The sequence below is a fragment of the Salvelinus alpinus genome, chromosome 1, assembly GCF_045679555.1.
Source record: "Salvelinus alpinus chromosome 1, SLU_Salpinus.1, whole genome shotgun sequence".
Taxonomy (NCBI): Eukaryota; Metazoa; Chordata; class Actinopteri; order Salmoniformes; family Salmonidae; genus Salvelinus; species Salvelinus alpinus.
This window is the reverse complement of record NC_092086.1, coordinates 62,886,938-62,903,659: the sequence shown is the minus strand read 5'-3', so window position 1 is coordinate 62,903,659 and position 16,722 is coordinate 62,886,938. Positions and strand designations below refer to the sequence as shown.

The 16,722-nt window shown below is 40.9% G+C and overlaps 1 protein-coding gene across 4 annotated transcripts in view; it reads left to right on the top strand.

Moving 5' to 3' along the window:
• Nucleotides 1-16,722, top strand: part of camkk1a (calcium/calmodulin-dependent protein kinase kinase 1, alpha a) — a 151,021-nt gene that overhangs the window by 79,150 nt on the left and 55,149 nt on the right. For all 4 annotated transcript variants that reach the window (XM_071413467.1, XM_071413450.1, XM_071413458.1 and 1 more), the window contains one exon: nucleotides 1,278-1,331. In XM_071413467.1, the coding sequence (XP_071269568.1) occupies nucleotides 1,278-1,331 (54 nt within the window). The remainder of the gene's footprint in view (nucleotides 1-1,277; nucleotides 1,332-16,722) is intronic.

The window sequence follows — 16,722 nt, the reverse complement described above, 5'->3', positions numbered from 1 at the left end:
TGCTAGTCAGCCATTTTCAAGTCTTGCTATGGATTTTCAAGCCTATTTAAGTCAAAACTGTAAGAGGAACATTCAATGTCATCTTGGTAAGCAACTCCAGTGTATATTTGGTATTGTGTTTTAGGTTATTGTCCTGCTGAAAGGTGAATTTGTCTCCCAGTGCCTGTTGGAAAGCAGACTGAACAAAGTTTTCCTCTAGGATTTTGCCTGTGCTTAACTCTATTCCTTTCTTTTTATCCTAAAAAACTCAGTAGTCCTTACTGATGACAAGCATAACCATAACATGATGCAGCCACCACCTTGCTTGAAAATATGAAGAGTGGTACTCAGTGACGTGTGGTGTTAGATTTGCCCCAAACATAGCGCTTTGTATTCAGGACAAAAAGTACATTTCTTTGTCCCATTTTTTGCAGTATTTCTTTAGTGCCTTATTGCAAACAGGATGCATGTTTTGGAATAGTTTTATTATGTACATGTATTATGTCTTTTCACTCTGTCATTTATGTGGAGTAACTACAATGTTGTTGATCCACCCTCAGTTTTCTCCTATCACAGCCATTATTAAACTCTAACTGTTTTAAAATCACCATTGGCCTCATGGTGAAATCCCTGAGCGGTTTCCATCCTCTCTGGCAACTGAGTTAGGAAGGGCACCTGTATCTTTGCAGTGACTGGATGTATTGACACATTCATAATTAATAACTTCACTATGCTCAAAGGGATATTCAATGTCTGCTTTTTTTACACATCTACCAATAGGTGCACTTGTTTGGGAACCATTGGAAAACCTCCCTGGTTTTTGTGGTTGAATCTGTGCTTGAAATTCACTGCTCGAATGCGAGACCTTACAGATAATTGTATATGTGGGGTAAGGAAGATGGTGTAGTCATTTAAAAATCATGTTAAAACACTATTATTTGACACATATTGAGTCCACACAATTTATTATGTGACTTGTTTTACTCCTGAATTTATTTAGGTTTGCCATAACAAAAGGGTTGAATACTTATTGACTCAAGACATTTTAGCTTTTAATTTTTAATTCATTTGTAAACATTTCTTAAAACATAATTCCACTTTGAAATGATGGAGTATTGTGTGTAGATCAGTGACACAAAATCTCAATGTAATCTATTTTAAATGCAGGCTTTAACACAAGAAAATGTGAACAAAGTCAAGGGATGTGAATACTTTCTGGCACTGTATGTTATTGCATTGAATGATTAAATATGTTCTATTATTGACATCTATCTTTTTCCTCTCCTGTGACTTTGCAGGGCTCCTACGGGGTGGTCAAACTGGCCTACAATGAGGATGACGACAAACACTATGCAAGTGACGTGTGTGTGTGTGTGTATGTGTGTAGCCCTCTTTCTCCTTCTAAAAGAAGACAATTATGATCCATTAACCATTTTCAGCTCTTTGTAAAGTGGAATGCTTTGTTAGCTTGATAGGTTAATGGCCCAACTCAAGGCTTTTTATCTGCCTGCACACTGTCTTTGTTGCCCCCAGTGTGTGTGTGTGTGTGCGTGTGTCGTGCGTGCATGCGCATGTTTGCGTCTCACGTCAGTGGTGTCGATGCAAAGCAATTATGTCAGAGGGAATTGGTTCCCCGTTCCCCATGTTAGTGCTCATACTAGCAGGGAGATGGCCTGTAAATGCATGGACAAATTGCATGTTATTACAGCTTTGTCAGCCCCTCTCCCCTGCATGGTTCACAACAGACACAGGCTGGTCTTATCTGGAGAGAGATAGGGAGGCAGGGGAGAGAGAGATAGAGGGGGTGCAGAGAAAGATAGAGGGGGGTGAGAGCGAGAGAGAAAGGGAGAGAGAGGTAGAGGGGGGGACAGAGAGAGAGAGGGGGTGTGTGAGAACAAGAGATAAGGGGAGATAGAGGTGGACAGAGAGAGAGGTGTGGGAGAGATATACAGAGGGATGAGAGAAAAGGGAGTAGAGAGGGAGATAGAGGCTTGCTCCTGGCATCGGAGACCTTTCACACACTCTCCTCTCTGCTCCGCTCCACCCTGGCTGCCGGAGAAGGAGAGATTGTTGACAGAAAGATGGAGATGAGGAGAAGGAGATGGGCACCTGCCAGGGTTTAATTCTATTTCCTGGCATTCAAACTTGGCTCCACACTGTATTGATTGGATCTGTGCATCTGTGCCCACAGTGGGAGCTGTGGGCTAAAAGCCTTGCCCCTACACACACAGACACACAGACAGACCAGTGATCTTCACACACACACACACACACACACACACACACAGAGCACAATACCAGTCACCTTATCACGGCAAAGGGGAAGGCTTCGATGCAACAGAAATGCCAAGTACATATTTTGATTTTGCAACAGATTATTTTGTATTTTAGGATTTTGGTGTTAAGTTTTGCATGCTATAATCGCTTAAACAATCTAGCCAGATTACAAGATCATCTCGGATGTTCTCTCTCTCTGTCTGTGTTTGTGTATGTTTGTGTGTGAGTGTGTGTGAGTGTTTCACTCAGCCCGTGTTGTAATTACAATGCTGACGAAGCTGTTACCTTGTCTCAGCCAACGTGATTGGCAGAGGTCCAGTACCATCGAGGTCTGGCAGTATTAGAGGGACTCGAGCTCTACCAGGCTCCAATCTCTGCAGCGTTCGCTCGTTTCGCATACTGCTAAAAAAGAGCAGTGAATTAGGAGTATCCCTGGTCCCTGGTTTTGTCTCTGGGGCTCCATTTACATTTACATTTAAGTCATTTAGCAGACGCTCCAGTCTGTTGTTCGGGAGGACGCATGCATGTGTTATTCCCTAGTGGTGGATACTAGGGTTGCAAAGGGTCGGAAACTTTCCGGTAAATTTCCGAACATTTTCCATGGGAAGTTAAGCCCGGGAATTTGGTGAATTTTTCTTAAATTCATCAAAAAAGTTAGCTTATAACAGTGAACCTTTTTTGTGGGATACACATAAGGCAATTCAAGGTCTTGTGGCATATTTTGGTTAAACTATCCCCAATTCAATGGAATTGCAACCCTCTGCACGCACAGTGCATTCTTCCATCACATGTACAGCTGATTCTCACGATCTTGCACACTAATAAGATGCTATTGAGCCCACACTACTACACTGTCTGAGCCAAGGACTACATGCTTTCTGGTAAGTTTTGATTACAATACTGGGTGGGGTGAATATATTTTATTTGACATGCATGATTTTTTGTTAACTAGTTAAATAGTAGCCTACAGCAGAGTGTGTTAAAATTGGGCCTCGCGTGTGGCGCGGTGTTCTAAGGCACTGCATCGCAGTGCTAGCCGTGACACTAGAGATGCTGGGTTTGAGTCCAGGCTCTGTCGCAGCTGGCCGCGACTGGTAGACCCATGGGGTGGCGTACAATTGGCCCAGCATCGTCCGGGTTAGGGGAGGGTTTGGCCGGCAGGGATGTCCTTGTCCCATCACACACTAGCAACGCCTATGGTGGGCCAGGAGCAGTGCACGCTGTCATGGTCGCCAGGTGTACGGTGTTTTCTCCGACACATTGGTGCGGCTGGCTTCCGGGTTATGTGGGCATTGTGTCAAGAAACAGTGCGGCTTGGTTGGGTTGTGTTTCGGAGGACGCACGGCTCTCGACCTTCACCTCTCCCGAGTCCTTACGGGAGTTGCAGCGATTAGACAAGACTGTAGCTATCAATTGGATACCACGAAATTGGGGAGAAAAAGGGGTAAACATTTTTTTTTATAAATAAAAGTGTGTTTAAATCATAGTTTTTGCTACCATGTGGGTTTTAGTTTGCTTGAGCCTGCTAACTGATGAATGTTAATTCACCTGTTTCCATACATGTTTCATTTTAAAAGATGTATCTTACAAAGGAGTTGTTTAATCTAACTGCTTAATGTATTTGAGATTTTTTTTAAATGCCACGGGCACTATCTGATGTGTGGAGACTTTTCACTGCAGCTAATGTAGAAGGAAAAGCTGTGTACATTTGCAAATACTGTGCCAAATCATATGTGAAGAATGCAACAAAGATGCAGAATCATCTGGCCAAGTGCAGAAAGTTCCCTCAGCGCTCACAACAAGCAACCTCTGACAAAAGTCTCTCTACTTCTATTTGAGGTGAAAATGATGAATCAGACACCTTATCGATAGCAACAGCTCATGGTCCTCCTGGAATCAGAAATTTTGACTCAATGAAGGAATGTAGTCAGAGAAATGCTGATGAATGTCTTGCTCGAGCTGTGTAGGCAACTGGTTCACCTCTGATGCTCACAGGCAATGTGTATTGGAAGAGATTTCTGAAAGTTCTTTGCCCAGCATATACCACTCCAACACTCCACTCCAACTAATTTGCTGGATGCAGAGTTTAAGTGAAGGTCAGGCAAATCATAGAGAAAGCAGACTGTAATGCAATCATCTCTGATGGGTGGTTGAATGTTTGTGGGCAGGGAATAATTAACTACATCTCCAACACTCAACTAGTATTCTACAAGAGCACAGACACAAGGGACAACAGACACACCGGTGTCTACATTGCAGATGAGCTGAAGTCATCAATGACCTTGGACCACGGAAGGTATTTGCAATGGTGACAGACAATGCTGCGAACATGAAGGCTGCTTGGTCTAAAGTGGAGTTCTACCCTCACATCACACCCATTGACTGTGCTGCTCATGCATTGAATCTGCTCCTCAAGGACATTATGGCACTGAAAACAATGGACACACTCTACAAGAGAGCCAAGGAAATGGTTAGGTATGTGAAGGGTCATGAAGTTATAGCAGCAATCTACCTCACCAAGTAAAGTGAGAAGAATAAGAGCACCACATTGAAGCTGCCCAGCAACACACATTCGGGTGGTGTTGTCATCATGTTTGACAGTCTCTTGGAGGAGAAGGAGTCTCTCCAAGAAATGGCCATATCACAGTCTGCCGGTATGGACAGCCCCATCAAGAGGATCCTCCTGGATTGTGTATTTTGGGAGAGAGTGGTAAGCAGCCTGAAACTCCTGAAACCTATAGCTATAAGGGCACAAGGCAAGACCAAGATGCAGACACAGGAGGCAGATGGTAAGAGTCCAAGATGTTTATTAACAATCCAAAAGGGGTAGGCAAGAAAATGGTTGTGGACAGGCAAAAGGTCAAAACCAGTTCAGAGTTCCAGAGGTACAGAATGACAGGCAGGCTCGAGGTCAGGGCAGGCAGAATGGTCAGGCAGGCAGGAATGGAGTCCAGAAAAGCAGACAATCACAAGGACAGGTGAAACAGATCAGGGCGTGACAATAGCAGTAGCCACTGCATGGATTGAGGGAGACAATGCCATCCTGTCTGATGTTCAGACTCTGCTTGTAAGAGAAGAAATCCGTACTGCCCTGCCCACTTCACTGTTGCTCCAAGCAGAGGAAACTGCAGTTCTGAAATACAACAAAAAGCGTGAAGACTTCTGCCTGAAGCCCATAGTCTGGCGAAGTACAGCATACATGTTGGACCCCAAGTATGCTGGCAAGAGCATCCTGTCTGGTGCAGAGATCAACAAGGCCTATGGTGTCATCACTACCGTGTCTCGCCACCTTGGCCTGGATGGAGGCAAGGTTCTTGGCAGTCTGGCGAAGTACACTTCCAAGCAAGGGCTTTGGGATGGAGATGCAATATGGCAGTCGTGCCAACATATCTCATCAGCCACCTGGTGGAAGGGACTTTGTGGATCTGAGGCTCTTTCCCCTGTTGCCTCCATCATCCTCCAAATCCCACCAACATCAGCCGCCTCAGAGCGCAACTGGTCCTTGTTTGGGAACACACACACCAAAGCATGCAACAGGCTGCCCAATACAAGGGTTGAAAAATTGGTGGCCATCTGGCAAAATTTGAGTCTTTTTTAGCCTGACAACGAGCCATCCTCAACAAGGTTGGAAAGTGACAGTGAAGATGAGGCCTCAGAGTCTGATGTTCAAGAGGTGGACATTGAGGAGGTCCAGGGAGAAGACATGGAAGCCTGACAGGAAGACAACTAAAGCTTTAGTTTCTAGACTATCATTTTACAGATGTATGTTGAAAACGTTTTTGGGAGATGTGATGGATCATTGGGGATCATTCAATATTCCCATTATTTTCTGGTTCAGTGTAATCATCCCATGTGAAGAGTCAACTCATTTAATTAAAGTTTAATTCGTAACTAAATTGTTTTTTTTTTATTTCTATTGGAAGGATTTCATCATTTGCAATTATGTCTACTTATGATAAGGTAAAAGGTTTATGTTTCTGTCTCCATATGATATGGTAAATATATCCAATGCAAAAAAAATCTACATTTAAATGGTATTAATATTAATTTGCATATAATTCCACTAATTCCCATATAGTCCTGTTAATTCCCCTATATTCCCGTTATTTCCCATATATTCCTGTTCATTCGCACGAAAATTTTACACCTCTGAATATTCCCCAAAATGTGCAACCCTAGTGGATACGATACACACTGTAACACACTGTAAAGAATGTCTAATGACTAACAACCGGTCCAGCCTCTACTGCTATGGAAATGGTGTACTACAGCAGTGGTTGTGGTTGTCACTGTCTGTCCTCAACGTATCTGCTGGAGGCAGCAGGCAGGGGGCGAATAAAATCTCCTGTTGTCCTTTTACAAGTCATGGATGGAGGATAAAAGCGACATAAATAAGGATATGAGGATGCAACAGGAAGGGATCACCAGGAGGGACCTGCATGGTGTCAGCTGTACAGTACACCACTGTAAACAAGGAGGTTGTTACATTTGATCATTTAAAGTCACTGTCCAGTGTTTTCATTGCCTATAATTAAAGGAACATTTCAAATGTTTTTAACTTCATATTCATCATCTGCAGCACCACCCTAACATCAACATATGTGAAGATTGCGTGTTTCTATGTTTTGTAGTATAAAAGATAAAGGAAGAGAAGTGTTTCCAATGACATCAACCAATTAGTAGACAACTAGTTGGCAATTAGTAGGCAACGCCTACTCATAATTGATTAAAATCACATGATGCACACCTTGGAAACACTTATCTTCCTCCAATTTTTACTACAACACCAAGAACCGTAACATTTTCACATATGTTGATGTTAGGGTGGTCCTGGAGATGACGAATATGAAGTATAATAATATAATTTAAACAAATATATTATTACAATATGAGTGAAATTGTTTTCCTTCCAAAATGTTTTTATTAAGTATGTTAAAAAGCTGCTTTTCTGTGTTTAAATAGTGTGGGAGTATCCCAACAACAGAATGGTGGGGGTGTATAGTGGTCATGAACTATATTCATGACAATTAAACATCACATTATATGAGGAAATAGCAAGCATTTTTAAACAGTCTGTTTGACATACAAGTTTGAGGTGTGTTTTTTTTAAATCGTTTTTTCTTTAATTTATGCTTTGGCAACAAATAATTGCCATAGGACTAGTCAACAACATTATTTGGGTATGAGTTAACAGAATATACACTTTTAAAGTGAGATTCTCACCGGACAGTTACTTTAAAATGTAAATGAAGTTATTTAGCAAGTTAACACTCTTATCCAGAGTGATAAACAGTGCATTCAACTGAAGAAGAGCAGTTCTGGAAACCCTACTGTAGTAGTAGATCAGTGAGATGGTATTTTCTGTCAGAGTTATTTAAATATGTGTGATTGAAGAAGCATTTTGCGATCTCTTCATGCATTTGTATCATGCACTTGTAATCAAGCCTAATTGCACTGTCAGCTCATTGCCACGGGCACATTGTGTTCTCTCTGGCACTGTAGTAGTAATAGTAGTAGTGCACTCCCTACCTGGTAGTGTTTTGAAAACAGCAGTTTTGCCTGCGTAGCACACACACACACACGGGTTTTGCCTGCGTAGCACACACACACACGGGTTTTGCCTGCGTAGCGTTCCCCTGACACACCTTTTAATATGCATGACTTTCTCTTCCCCCTCTCTTCTCTCTTCCCTAGCTTCCCTCGCTTTGCTCTGACAAACCAATGCTTCTCAACTTGTCAGCACAACAAAGACTCTGTAAATCCCTTTACCAAGGGAGGGATTGTCCTTGAACTCAAGAAAATATATTTTATTCCTGTGGTGGAGAATTCAGATTATGTATGGCTCTTAGCAGTTTGTGCCCTTTTGGAATATTACTTTTATCTGTTGAGATAGTCATCAGGACCACCGCAGGCCTTTTGAAAAGCAGATAAGACATATAGGACATCGGTGGATGACTACACTCTTAGAAAAAAAGGGTTCCAAAAGGTTTCTGCAGCTGTCCCCATAGGAGAACCCTTTTTAGTTCTAGATAGCCCTATTTTTCCTCAGTGTTGTCGTGGTAATTTCCTGTATTACTCAATAAAGAGAGAGAGAGAGCCAACCACTCACAAGTCAGAGTTAAATTATATATTCCATCTTTAATATATATACAAGCTTCACCCTTTTTGACTCTCAGATCAATTCAGTGTCTATAAATGAATTCTCTGAGAGTGCTTACAAAACAATTCTTAGTTTCATTTATAGCCAAGATACACCCCTCTCAACTTACAAAGAATCCTTTACCCGAAAGAGGAGTATCCTATCGCTAGACAGCATCAGCTATAAATCATCGTTCAGTTTGATCTCCCAAGACAAGGTTTAAATCTCATGCTTGGTACTTCACTGTCTACCAACCATTACCTCATCCAATGGCATATATCAATTGTCATTTCTAGATATTCCCAAACCTGGACAAGCTCAAAATCAGACAGTGAGCCTCTTAGGTGAAATACTAGGTCAAGATAAGGGCAACCTCAGAGGGGAAATACAATGGTTCCAAACACTGCCAAACTCCTTCCCCCTATGAGAAAAGTAGGGAGTGACTGGCGTACAGACATTGTATGAGATAACTAACTGGTTCCCCAATTAATAACTCCATCCCGTCACATGGTTTAGGAATAGTTACAAACAACGTTCCCATAAGAAAACAACGTTCCACTCTGTCCTCCTCCCCTTCTGATATTCTACTTAGCACCACATGGTTTAACATATACATTGACTTATGAAGACAAGCCTGACCTCTCCCCTCTCTGGCCCCAAGTTACTAATCCCTAGCTCAGAAGATTCTAATGACAAGTATCTCACAAGCATATGATGAAAATAGCATCTTATCTATCTATGTTACCTTGCTAAATCTGATTCTGCCACGACAGTGTACACTACACTGTAAAAAAAATCCTCTTTGGATCAACCTAAAAAAATTACTTCAACTGGTTACAAGTAAATTCGTTTTCTCATTTGAAAACTACTAATTTGTTGAAACCAAATATATGATTCAATGCCAACTGTTTTATTTGATTATAACCAAACCTATATTTCAAGTTGCAACCTATTTCTTTAAACACTCAACTTACTTTTCCTCTTTGGTTAAATGTAATAAATAACAAATGGAACAAATTTCATCTTGTTCCAAATTTACTTGTATTTGAAATTACCTTTTCAAATTTCTTACAAGCAATTAAACAAATACCCTGTAAATCAAGAAAGGAAGTCGGTTCAATAACTTGAAATAATGTCCAAACATATTCTTTACACAAGACTTTCAGATTTAGTAGCCACAATATCATAACCAAGCATTGGCTACCTTAATATATCAGGCTCGTTATTAGAGGGTTTCCCGAAAATGTGGAGCTCGACAACATGACCGGACCCATATGCAGTGAGTGCATAACTCATTAGGGCGTCCGCCCATGGTGCTCAGAATGACAGAAATCACATTTAGATTATGGAAGTAGCGATTTTATCATGTAAATCTTGGTGGGGCAAATATTTTAAAAAGTGGGATGCATGCCAGCAAAGCCACAACACAACACTAAACAATACATGAATTTCACTATAACAGTAACAAACGGTGCCCACAAACTGTTAGGGCCTTCATAACGCTGACCCAACAGCAGTCCCAACATCTTACCACTGCTACACCTGACTATCAGCGGAGCCTTGTCTGGCAGCGAAACAGTTCATTCAGCCTCATTTACTGTTTTAAAAAAACATAGCTGATATAGCTGATTTACTTAAACAAATGTGGTTTCTACTGACAATTGAGATGTATAAACTACGACAAGCGGATAAGAGACAATCCGTAATTTTGATTAAGACATTAATGAGCGAGCTAGGACAGACGTAGTCAATTTAACTATTTGTTTAACACTTTGAAATGTACAGTGACAGAATTCAGAACATGGGCCGTTCTTACAGTGTTCTCCCTGTACACCCAAGTCAGAACCGTAGGATAAATAAAGGGGACATATAAGCAGACAATGAAAGCTCTTACAATATTTGTTTATTACATTTCTCTAAAACAGGTTATAGGCTACATGTGCACCAAGTCAGAACAGTAGGCAAAATTAAGAGGGGTAAATGAACTAAATTATTAGGGTGAGGTACATGGACTACTAACATCTTACTACACAGCATACACTTAGTATTACTTTCTTAGCTACAGTATACATATCTCCCTGGCATATTACATAATTTATGCGGCAACATACAATACATTTTTGGACTCACCTTGTTGTGCTGTGCTCAATTGAACAGGAAGGTGGAGCGGTGGTCCTTCGTGGGCAAATTCTGTCATCAAAGTCTGGCATTCTCTGGATTCATAAAAGCGGTTGAATCATGATGATGTCATTGATCTTCAGGTCGTAGCTCTAGAAAGAGGCCGAATTTACAATTCCGAGTTGGATGACAGTTCAAACCGTATTTTCCTAGTCGGAGCTCATTTATTCCCGACTTCCCAGTTATCTTGAAGTCAAGTTTTCGCAGTTCCGATTTAATAGTTGTTTTGAGCGCGTCACAAACCATGCTTCATTGACAGCATGGCCAATGTTGAATGTTTATAATTTTAAACATGGAAAATATCCCCTTAATACCAGATTTGGGACCACACAGCCACTCCACTGAATAGCAGGCTAGTGATTGCTTTGCAATGCTTGCAGTTAGCCACTGTCACTGATTCCTTCCAAACCACTCATTGTTGAATTTGCGATTTCCAACGTGTTGTTTAATGTTTATGTCCAATGGCTGATGAGCACCGATATGTTTTATCTATAATTTCTCATAATTATTTATCTTCATATGACAAGGATTAAAAAGGATTTGCCAGTAGATTGTCGATTTGATTCATGATGATGACTTCTAGCTAAGATTTTGAAAGTATGATGTTGACATGATCAGTCTAATCAAAGCTACTGTACATATAACGTGATTTGACGTCATTTGGTGGCCAATGACCTTGAGCCTTCTTGGATGGGCACTTCTAATGTAACTCTATGGCAGCACCCAAGGGGCTAGAATTTTCTAGCTCTACCCTTAGACTTGGCGGTGACGTAGTGTCCCCATGAGTGACAGACACTGAGCCAATCACGGCGCAACGCTCCATATTGTCACGCCCTGGCCTTAGTTAGTGTGACATGTGGCATGCAGGTGTTTTTGTTATTATCTAGGGTTTTTTGTATGTCTATGGGTGTTTGCTATTCTAGGTGTGATGTATGTCTATGGTTGCCTAGATTGGTTCTCAATTAGATGCAGCTGTCTATCGTTGTCTCTGATTGGGAACCATATTTAGGCAGCCATATTCATTGGGTAGTTTGTGGGTTATTGTCTATATGTTAGTTGCCTGTGTCTGCACTTTTGATTATAGCGTTTTGTAGTGTTCTTCGTTTTCGTTAAATAAATAGAGAAGAATGCATTCACTTCACGCTGCGCCTTGGTCATCCTCTCTTCAACGTTATGACGATCGTGACATATATTTTCTGCTGGCTTGCCCCACCACCAAAGAAAGCACTGAGCTAGGCTGAAACACCAGCATTTTGGAGCTGCCTTACTCAAAAAAACAAAAACAAAAAGAGACCATGTTTGTATGCGGCTTCATTAACTCAATGATATATCATTTTTTTTTACATTGTTTGCAAACTGATATGTGGCACGTATTAATACCAAAATAACATGCAAAACGGGAAAACCCCCAAATATATAAATACATTGAATGGTCGCCACTGGATTATGGTATTGCATTTTAACCAAACATGCAACTTGTGTAATGAAGCAGCCAATCAAATATCATTTTCAAACATTTGCTGGAAAACACAATTTTAAACAGTGCAGCTGGGAAAAGTCCATTCTTAACAGCGCACCTGATAGCGGTTCCATATGTAACAGAGATGAAAATCTATGTTAGAAACTTAGAAAGAGGGGGAATCTAAAAATGCAACAACTAGGATGGGTTGCTAATATGACTAGGATTGTGCCTTTGGTTTCTGTGCTTTTGGCTTCATTGTGTGAATTGTTTGCCCTTTTTATATATTTTTTTAATCAATTCCCCATACATATCACCATTAGTAAATGTACCATTAATCCCTGTCATTTGGTTACATACATTTCAGTTAATGCATGTATTAATTACAGTCATTTACCGTTCTCATTCTGGGAATGGAAACATTGTTTGCATAGTTCTAAACCTGCTACACTTGGGGAAAGTGTTTGGTTTATTTCATATCCATCATTTATGAGATTTTTAAATGTTTTCATTGTCCTTTGTTTGGAGTGCTCAATGTGAGCAATGAACATGTGTCTGGTTTCTCTGGCCTGATAACGTTGAGGGAGCGCGTGTGTAACAGTTTAGTCCCTCTCCTCGCCCCGAACCAGGGACCCTCTGCACACATAGACAACAGCCACCCTCGAAGCATCGTTACCCATTGCTCCACAAAAGCCGCGGCCCTTGTAGAGCAAGGGGAACAACTACTTCAAGGTCTCAGAGCGAGTGACGTCACCGTTTGAAACGCTATTAGCGCGCACCCCGCTAACCATTTTACATCGGTTACACGTGCAACTGAGCATGCATAAGAGTACCTGGCCTACAGCGTGGACATTTAGGAAAGTGTTTTTTAACATCCATTGCGAATTATAATATATTTAAACTATAGTTCCTCATAGTAAGCTATTTGAAAAATCTTTACAACAATCCTCCCCTCAAATAATCACCAATCCTTGATGTGAAAAATCAATGGAAGTTATAGGCCTACTGCTGCATTGGCCTATAGGCAATGAGTTCCATGCGATCATTTCTTTAGCTGCCAATGGATCACAGTGTATCAATGTGTCCATATGGCAGATGCTGGTGATCTGGCATTAGTTGACTTTTCAATCTGTATCATTTTAATTCCGATTTTTATAATTACTGACACGCAGAATGGTAGAAATGGTAGGATAAATTGTAAGCTTCCCCAAACTTGAAACTCATGAGCTGCATATAAAGTCTTTATAAAAGAATTGCCTCCATATTGGTCGGATTTTGCCTATAGGCTACTTTGGAGCAAGGTAAGACATCCCTAATAATATGAAAGTAAGTATTCAGGTTTTAAACGATTAAGTATGCTTTCAAAATGCATACTGCCTTCAGCAGGTGCACTGCAAATACCATTTGAGAAATAAAAATAGTAGCTGTTTTTAACACGTGATTGCATTTAGGATGAATGGACTTATAAAAGCACATGTTTTTACTCCAGCAGCAACGAGCTGAGGAGCTGCAGAAGAAATCCTGCTCAAAATAGGTTCTGTATGCTGTGCGCGTGTGATAGTTGGTACATGATGACTGACGAAATATACACAGGCCAATTTAATAGCACAAAATTATTAACCTATAGACCAATAATTATTTGATTTCAGACAAATTGAATAGAATAGGTTGAACGAACCAAAGTGTTTTCAATCATTCCAATCAGTAAAACCTCTTCAGATGAACAATAGCTTCATCCCACTTTTTACAGTGTATGAAATCAAATCAAATTGTATTTGTTGCATGCTTTGTAAACAACAGATGTAGATTAACCTGTTGAGGATAGAGGGCGCTATTTACACTTTGGGGGAAAATCGTGCCCAATTTAAACGGCCTCGTACTCTATTCTTGCTCGTACAATATGCATATTATTATTACTATTGGATAGAAAACACTCTCTAGTTTCTAAAACCGTTTGAATTATATCTGTGAGTAAAACAGAACTCATTTTGCAGCAAACTTCCTGACAGGAAGTGGAAAATCTGAAATTGATGCTCTGTTCTAGGGCCTGCCTATAAATGTGCTTGATATTTATTAGTATACATGCACTTCATACGCCTTCCACTAGATGTCAACAGGCAGTGAGAGAAGAAATGGAGTGTATAACATCATCTGAGGTCGAATAAAAGCTCTTGGCATGACGTGACCCCAATTTCCTGTTTTCTGGAACGCGCGAGAAGTGACCTGGTATTGCCTTCTGTAAAGCTGTCGTTATAGACGACTAATATCTCCGGCTTTGATTTTATTTGATACATGTGACAATATCATCGTAAAGTATGTTTTTTCAATATAGTTTTATTAGATTATTGCAATTTTTTCGGGACGTTAGGCGTGTTGCTTTGTCTGCGTATGTTCAGGAAGGAGAGCTTCGCGCCACTTTGCTAGCTTTCCGTGCTAATTGACTGGAGAAGAGGACATTCTAAATCCAAACAACGATTGTTCTGGACAAAGGACCCCTTGTACAACATTCTGATGGAAGATCATCAAAAGTAGGACCCATTTTATGATGCTATTTCATATATCTGTCGAACATGTGAACTAGTAGTTTGCGCCCAGATTTTGGGCACGCTCTCGCCATAACGTATACTGCATGTCGTAATGAAGTTATTTTTAGAATTCTAACACGCCGATTGCATTAAGAACTAGTGTATCTATCATTTCCTATACAACATGTATTTTTTAGTAATGTTTATGAATAGTTATTTGGTCAGAATATGTGAGTGTCAGAAAAATATCCGGATGTTGTGGGAAAAAGTTGCTACTACGTTAGCACAATGTATAACCACTGATTTCAGCTCTAAATATGCACATTTTCGAACAAAACATAAGTGTATGTATAACCTGATGTTATAGGACTGTCATCTGATGAAGCTTATCAAGGTTAGTCAAAAATTATATATCTTTTGCTGGTTTGTTACGATCGCTAACTTTTGCTGCTGGTAAATGGCTTGTGTTTCTGGCTATTGTGGTAAGCTAATATAATGCTATATTGTGTTTTCGCTGTAAAACACTTAAGAAATCGGAAATATTGGCTGGAATCACAAGATGCCTGTCTTTCATTTGCTGTACACCATGTATTTTTCAGAAATGTTTTATGATGAGTATTTAGGTATTTGACGTTGGTGTCTGTAATTACTCTGGCTGCTTCGGTGCTATTTCTGACGGTAGCTGTGATGGTAGCTGCAATGTAAAACTGATTTATAGCTCAAATATGCACATTTTTCGAACAAAACATAGATTTATTGAATAACATGTTATAAGACTGTCATCTGATGAAGTTGTTTCTTGGTTAGTTTGGTTGGTTCTTGGTTAGTAAGGTTGGCTTTGTGCATGCTACCTGTGCTGTGAAAAATGTCTGTCCTTTTTTGTATTTGGTGGTGAGCTAACATAAATATATGTGGTGTTTTCGCTGTAAAACATTTAAAAAATCGGACATGTTGACTGGATTCACAAGATGTGTATCTTTCATTTGCTGTATTGGAATATTGGAATATTTTTTTCCACTGCTTTTTCAGTGGAATGTGGGAGGAGTTCCGCTAGCGGAACGCTGGGGCTAGACAGGCTAACAGTGAAATGCTTACTTATGAGTCCTTCCCAACAATGCAGAGAAAGAAAATAGAGAAATAATAGAAAAGTAAAACACGTAATAATAGATATATAATGAGTAACAATAATTGGCCATATACCAGTGGTACCAGTACTGAGTGGATGTGCAGGGGTACGAGGTAATTGAAGTAGATATGTACATATACTAGGAATAAAGTGACAAATAATTAACAGTAGCAGCAGTGTATGTGATGAGTCAAAAAAGTTAGTGCAAAAGGGGTCATGCAGATAGTCCGGGTAGCTATTTCACTAACTATTTAGCAGTCTTGTGGTTTGAGGGTAGAAGCTGTTCAGGGTCCTGTTGGTTCCAGACTTGGTGCATCGGTACTGCTTGCTGTGTGGTAGCAGAGAGAACAGTCTATGGCTGGAGTCTTTGAAAAATTGTAGGGTCTTCCTCTGACACTGCCTGGTATAGAGGTTCTGGATGGCAGGAAGCTCGGCCCCAGTGACATACTGGGCCGTACGCACTACCGTTTGTAGTACGTTGCCGTCAGATGCCAAGCAGTTTGCCATACCAAGCATTGATGCAGCGAGTTAATATGCTCTCAATGGTGCAGCTGTAGAACTTTTTGAGGATCTGAGGGCCCATGCCAAATCTTTTCAGCCTTCTGAAGGGGGAAGAGGCAGTGTCGGGCCCTCTTCACGACTGTGTTGGTGTGTTTGGACTATGACTGATCCTTAGTGATGTGGACACCGAGGAACTTGAAGCGCTCGACCCACTCCACTAAAGCCCTGTCGCTGTGGGTGCTCGGGCCCTCCGTTTCCTGTAGTCCACGATTAACTCCTTTTTCTTGATGACATTGAGGGAATGGGTGGTTGTCCGGGCACCACACTGCCAGGTCTCTGACTCCCTCCCTATAGGCTGTCTCATTAGGTGATCAGGCACACCGCCGTCGTGTTGTCGGCAAACTTAATGATGGTGTTGCAGTCGTGCGGGGCCACGCAGTCGTGGGTGAACAAGGAGTACAGATGGGGACTAAGCACGCACCACAGAGGGGCCCCTGTGTTGAGGGTCATCATGGCGGATGTGTTGTTGCCTACCCTC